The sequence below is a fragment of the Palaemon carinicauda genome, unplaced genomic scaffold (assembly GCF_036898095.1).
Source record: "Palaemon carinicauda isolate YSFRI2023 unplaced genomic scaffold, ASM3689809v2 scaffold1, whole genome shotgun sequence".
NCBI lineage: Eukaryota > Metazoa > Arthropoda > Malacostraca > Decapoda > Palaemonidae > Palaemon > Palaemon carinicauda.
The window spans coordinates 1,772,501-1,779,654 of record NW_027168481.1 but is presented as its reverse complement, the minus strand read 5'-3'; the positions used below and the strand labels follow the sequence as shown (position 1 = coordinate 1,779,654).

General features: G+C 40.4%; 1 protein-coding gene across 1 annotated transcript; it reads left to right on the top strand.

Moving 5' to 3' along the window:
• Window positions 1–1,683: 1,683 nt before the first annotated feature.
• On the top strand, window positions 1,684–2,286 carry LOC137635195 (antho-RFamide neuropeptides type 2-like). Its single transcript, XM_068367656.1, has one exon. The coding sequence runs from the start codon at window positions 1,684–1,686 to the stop codon at window positions 2,284–2,286; it is 603 nt and encodes a 200-aa protein (XP_068223757.1).
• Window positions 2,287–7,154: the final 4,868 nt, after the last annotated feature.

Genomic DNA, 7,154 nt, shown 5'->3' with positions numbered 1-7,154 from the left:
TAGGGAAGGGGAAATTTGGTATGAGAGGGAAGAGGAAATGTGGCATGAGAGGGAAGTAGAAATGGCGCATGAGAGGGATGGGGGAATGTGGCATGAGAGGGAAGGGGAAATGTGGCATCAGAGGGAAGGTGAAATGTGGCATGAGAGGGATGGGGAAATGTGGCATGAGAGGGAAGGGGAAATGTGGTATGAGAGGGAAGGAGAAATGTGGCATGAGAGGGGGGGGGGGTAAATATGGCATGAGAAGGAAGGGATAATGTGGTATGAGAGGGAAGAGGAAATGTGGCATGAGAGGGAAGGAGAAATGTACCATGAGAGGGAAGGAGAAATGTGGCATGAGAGGGAAGGGGAAATGTGGTATGAGAGAGAAGGAGAAATTTGGCATGATAGGGAAGGAGAAATGTACCATGAGAGGGAAGGAGAAATGTGGCATGAGAGGGAAGGGGAAATGTGGTATGAGAGGGGAGAAGATATGTGGCATGATAGGGAAGAGGAAATGTGGCATGAGAGGGAAGGGGAAATGTGCCACGAGAGAGAAGGAGAAATGTGGCATGATAGGGAAGGGGAAATTTGGTATGAGAAGGAAGTGGAAATGTGGCATGAGAGGGAAGTAGAAATGGCGCATGAGAGGGATGGGGAAATGTGGCATGAGAGGGATGGGGAAATGTGGCATGAGAGGGAAGGGGAAATGTGGCATGAGAGAGAAGGAGAAATGTGGCTAGAGAGGGAGGGGGAACTATGGCATGAGAGGGAAGGGGAAATGTGGCATGAGAGGGAAGGTGAAATGTGGCATGATAGGGAAGAGGAAATGTGCCATGAGAGGGAAGGGGAAATGGGTATGAGAGGCATGATAGGGAAGAGGAAATGTGGCTTGAGAGGGAAGGAGAATTGGGGCATGAGAGGGATGGGGAAATGTGGCTTGAGAGGGATGGGGAAATGTGGCATGAGAGGGAAGGAGAAATGTGGCATGAGAGGGAGGGGTAAATATGGCATGAGAAAGAAGGGATAATGTGGTATGAGAGGGAAGGAGAAATGTGACATGATAGGGAAGAGGAAATGTGGCATGAGAGTGAAGGAGAAATGTACCATGAGAGGGAAGGAGAAATGTGGCATGAGAGGGAAGGGGAAATGTAGCATGTGAGGGAAGGGGAAATATGGTATGAGAGGGAAAGAGAAATGTAGCATGAGAGGGAGGGGAAAATATGGCATGAGAGGGAAGGGGAAATGTGGCATGATAATGCAGGGAAATTTGGCATGAGATTGAAGGAAGAATTTGGCATGAGAGGGAAGAGAAAATGTAGCATGAGAGGGAAGGAGAAATGTGGTATAAGAGGGGAGAAGATATGTGGCATGATAGGGAAGAGGAAATGTGGCATGAAAGGGAAGAAAAGATGTGACATGAGAGGGAAGGAGAAATGTGTCATAAGAGAGAGGGGTAAATATGGCATGAACGGGAAGGGGAAATGTGGTAAGAGAGAGGGGAAATGTGGCATGATAGGAAAGGGGAAATGTGGTATAAGAGGGAAGATGAAATGTGGCATGATAAGGAAAGGGAAGGTTGGTATGATAGGGAAGAAGAAATGTGGTATGAGAGGGAAGGAGAAAGAAGGCATGATAGGGAAAGAGAAATAGGGCATGAGAGGGAAGGAGAAATGTGGCATGATAGGGAAGGGGAAATAAGGCATGAGAGGGAAGAGGAAATGTGGCATGATAGGGAAGGGGAAATATGGCAGGAGAGGGAAGGAGGAATGTGGCATGAGAGGGAAGGGGAAATATGGCATGATAAGGAAAGAGAAATCAGGCATGAGAGGGAAGGACAAATGTTTCATGGGAGGGAAAGGGAAATGTGGCATGAGAGGGAAGAGGAACTGTGGCATGATAGGGAAAGGGATATGTGGCATCAGAGGGAAGGAGAAATGTGGCATTAGAGGGAAGGAGAAATGTGGCACGAGAGGGAAGAGGAAATGTGACATGATAGGGAAGGGGAAATTTGGCATGAGAGGGAATAGGAAATGTGGCATGGGAGGGAAGGGGAACTTTGTCATGAGAGGGAAGGAGGAATATGGCATGAGAAGGAAGGGGAAATGTGACATGAGAATGAAAGAGAAATGTGGCATGAGAGGGAAGGCGAATAATGGCATGAGAGGGAAGAGGAAATATGGCATGAGAATGAAGGAGAAATGTGGCATTATAGGGAAGGAGAAATGTGGCATGAGAGGGAAGGCGAATAATGGCATGAGAGGGAAGAGGAAATGTGGCATGATAATGCAGGGAAATTTGGCATGAGATTGAAGGAAGAATTTGGCATGAGAGGGAAGAGAAAATGTAGCATGAGAGGGAAGGAGAAATGTGGCATGATAGCGAAGGGGAAATAAGACATGAGAGGGAAGAGGAAATGTGGCATGCTAGGGAAGGGGAGATATGGCATGAGAGGGTATAGGAAATGTGGGATGATATGGAAGGGGAAATGCAGCATGATAGGGAATGAGAAATTTGGCATGAGAGGGAAGGAGGATGTGGCATGAGAGGGAAGAGGAAATAGGGAATGAGAGGGAAGGGGAAATTTTGTTAAAGCATATAATCTAACAAGGAATATTGAGCAGTGGAAAGATTCTAGACAACCCTAAAATATCTGTTAGGAACAAACTAGAAGTTTAAAGAATAATTTGTAGTTTTCCTAGTTGTACAAATCCGAGTCATTTAAGTCATAATATTGCACCATTTATTAGATATAGAAGGGCTACCACATTTCAGTTGTAGGTAATAAGTTTATAATGAATGTAGGGGGTACCTTAACGTGGCGAAAGGATTTGTGTATCCCCATAACTAGCAAAGCTGTATTAATCAGGGCCACCCATAATAGGTTGGTTTGCTGAGCTATTAGACTAAAGTCTCCTCCTACCATCACCAATCCGCAATGGCCAGCGTGGTGATGAAATGGCCAAACTCCAGGCGTATTAAGTACATATCTGAGGCCTTTGTCTTGCAGTGAATTAGAAACTGCTTCATTTGTTGTAGTTGAATGTAGGATTTGATAAAGTTTATACGAGAGACTTTTATACGTACCATGCATTTACATACAGGGATAATTATACTCCAAGAGAATATGTGGTATGATACAGTGACTAATGAATGCATATATATAAATAGCAATTCATATGAGTATCTTTCTTTCCCTGTCTCTGATTAACAGGCAAATGATTGCAATATTAACATTATTGGAAAGTTGAATTCATCGCTTTTCACATCAGCGCAACCTTCGTAATAGCACTAGGTCCCAAAGCTTAACAAACTGTTTTGCTTATTAAAGAGAACAAAATATGAAACATCCCCCCCCCCCCCGATAAGGTTTGTTTGCTTTCAAAATAAAACTGGTTTCAACAGTCGAACGGCTGAAATCCGAAAAGTCGGTGGACAATTCGGCTCTCCAATATCATACGGTGGAAACTTTGCTTTGAATTCGCAATTATTTGTGGCATTATAATTTTGATTTATTTCTTTAAACAGTTTATTTGAAACTTGATTTGATATCGTCTAAAAGAATACAAATAGTTTAGCTCCATTCAGAAGCGGTTTCCCTACTTCCTCAGATGTTAGACAATGCAAGTCGGTGGTTTCCTGTCATTTCGATTCCAGGGTAATAATATTTGGTTATTTACCTTTGGTTGTGTAGGTTTGGGCTTAGTTATTGAGTTTTATTACAAAATATTGAACGGTGGAATTTTATTTTTGAAATCGAACATATATTTATTTCAGAGAGCAATTATTGTGTTTAAAATTAAGCTTTAACTAGCCAATTTTGTTAAAATAGATACAATTTATATATACATATATATATATATATATATATATATATATATATATATATATATATATATATATATATATATCCCTTTCTAATGGGAACATCTTAACCTGGTGGAAAGGTTAGTATATGGCCATGATTTGCAATTCTTCACTGGTTAGGACAACCCTTACTAGGTTGATTTGCTGTGAGTGATCAGCCTAAAATCTTCCACCACGAAACCGCAGTGACCAGCGTGGTGATGAAAATGGAGAAACCTCAGACATGAATAAGGATACTACCGCTAGAGAGTTATGGGATCCTTTGACTGGCCAGACAGCACTATATTAGATCCTTCACTCTGGTTAAGATTCATTTTCCTTTTGCGTACACATACACTGAATAGTCTGGCCTATTCTTTACATATTCGCCTCTGTCTTCATACACCTGACAACACTGAGATTACCAAACAATTCTTTTTCACCCAAGGGGTTAACTTCTGCACTGTAATTGTTATGTAGCTATTTTCCACTTTGTAAGGGTAGAACAGACTTCAGGTATGGTAAGCAGTTCCTTTAGGAGAAGGACACTCCAAAATCATACCATTCTTCTCTAGTCTTGGATAGTTCCATAGCCTATAGTATTACAGGTGGTTTGGCTCTATTTACTGGTGTCTTACCTCTAGCATTACAGGGTCTTTGGCTTTTATTTTGGGGCACCTTACCTCTAGCAGTAGAGTATTTTTAGCCTCTATTGTGAAGTGCATAACCTCTAGCATAAAAACTCTTCAACCTCTATTTTGAGGCGCCCTTACTCGGGCTTTAGAGGCTCTTCGACCTCTATTTTGAGGTGTCATACTTCTAGCATTAGAGGTTCATTAACCTCTATTTGAGAAGACTTACCTGCAGCATTAGAGGCCCGTAGACCCTTATTTTGAGTTGCCTTACATCTAGCATTAGAAGCTCTTTGACCTCTATTAGGTGTCATACGTCTAGCATTAGACATTCTTTGACCTCTATTTTGAGGGGCCTTACATATGACAGTTGAGGCTCTTTGAGCACTTTTTTAAGGGGCCATACTCTAGCCTTAGAGGCTCTTCAACCCTTTTTTGGAGGTGCCATACTTTAGCATTAGAGTTTTTTTTTACCGCTATTTTGAGTTGCGATACTTCTAGCATTAGAGGTTCTTTGGCCTCTATTTTAGGTTGCGATACTTCTAGCATTTTAGGTTATTTGACCTCTTTTTATTTGAGTTGCCATACTTTTACCATTAGAGATTCCTTGACCTCTATTTTGAGGTGCCTTACCTATGGCATTTGAGGCTCTTTAACCTCTATTTTGAGGTGCCATACTTCTTGCATCAGAGGTTCTTTGACTTCTATTTTGAGGCGCCTTACCTATAGCATTTGATGCTCATTGACCTCTATTATGAGGTGCTATACTTCTACCATTAGAGGTTCTTTGACCTCTATTTTGAGACGCCTTATCGCTAGCATTTGAGGCTCTTTGAATTCTATTATAAGTTGCCATACATCTACCATTAGAGGTTCTTTGACCTCTATTTCGAGGCGTCTAACCTATAGCATTTAGGGCTCTTTGACCTCTATTTTCAAGTGCCATACCTTTAGCATTAGAGAATCTTTTGCCTCTATTTTGAGGCACCTTTCTATAGCATTTGAGGCTCTTTGACCTCTATTTTGAGGTGCCTTAATTCCAGCATTAGAGGCTCTTTCACCTATATTTTCAAGTGCCATACATATAGCACTAGAAGTTCTTTGACGTATCTTTGGAGTGCCTCACCTTTAGAATTAGAGGCTCTTTGACCTCTATTTTGAGTAGCCTTACCTATAGCATTTGAGGCTCTTTGACCTCTATTATGAGGTGCCATATTTCTACCATTAGAGGTTCTTTGACCTTTATTTTGAGGTGCCTAACCTATAGCATTTAGGGCTCTGACCTCTATTTTGAAGTGCCATACTTCTAGCATTAGAGGATCTATAGCCTCTATTTTGAGGCGCCTTACCTATAACATTTGAGGCTCTTTGACCTCTATTTTGAGGTTCCTTACTCCCAACACTAGAGGCTCTTGGAACTATATTTTCAAGTGTAAGCATTAGAAGTTCTTTGATATCTTTTTGGAGTGCCTCACCTTTACAATTAGAGGCTCTTTGACCTCTATTTTGATTTTGCCCTACATATAGCATTAGAGGCTCTTTAACCTCTATTTGAGTTGCTTTACTTATAGCATTAGACGCTCTTTAACCTCTATTCTGAGTTACTTTACACATAGCATTAGAGGTTCTTGTACCTCTTTTGGGTTTCCTTACCTCTATCAATAGAGGCTCTTTGACCTCCATTTCGAGGTGATTTTCTTCTGTAAGTAGAGGTTATTTGACCCATATTTTGATGCGCCGTATGTTTAGCAATAGAGTATCTTTAACCTATATTTTGAGATTGCATACTTTTACATTAGAGGCTCTTTGACATTTACTTTGAGGAGCCATAATTCTAGCATTAGAGTCTCCTTGTCGTCTATTTTGATGAGCCATACTTCTAGCATTAGAAGCTCTTTTACCTCTTATTCCAAGGGGCCTAACCCCTAGCATTAGAGGCTTTTATACCTCTATTTTGAGGTGCCATGCATCCAACATTAGAGTCTCTTTGACCCCTATTTAGTGGTGCCTTATATCTAGCATTTGAACCTTGTTGACCTCTAATCTTGTCCTGCCATTTAACTTTTTTTTGTATGTAATTTCAGGCGATTTGATTTCCAAATTTTACTTAACCCAGCCATTATCTGATTTGCTTTTTTTCAATCTTTAACTAAACTCTAATTATGAAAACCCTGTACTCGAGATCATAGTTCCTAAATACTTAAATGATTCTAGGTCATTAATCTTCACTCCTTCCAATGATATTTCATCTTCCATTGCATACTCCGTTCTCATCATTTCTGTCTTTCCTCTATTCATGCATTTTGTAAACAAGAATCGCAAATCCTGTGGTGTTCTGCTATCAAAGACAGCATCATCAGCATATTATGGGTCCACTAAATTCCTATAGCCAATCCAGTATAATTCTTCCCCACCATCTCCTACTGTTCTGAGTATTTTTTTCAACTAAACGTTTCTGATATTATTATGTAAATTTATAAGAAATTAGACATCATTGAATTTTCAAACACTTATTTTAGGAATTTCAATTACTTTTACAATAAAAGACTAAAATATTTTTCTAAATGATTCCCAATTGGTATTTTAATGAATATTTAATTGAATCAATTTGAAAACCTTATTTTCCATATTTCTATAATTCCTCTTTGTCTCCAGACGATTTCTTCCAAATTTCCTTTGGAACTCCGGGAGAAATTC

Excerpts from the sequence above, each read along its gene's own strand:
- LOC137635195 (XM_068367656.1), top strand. The coding sequence starts at position 1,684 with ATGAGAGGGAAGAGGAAATGTGGCATGATAGGGAAGGGGAAATATGGC.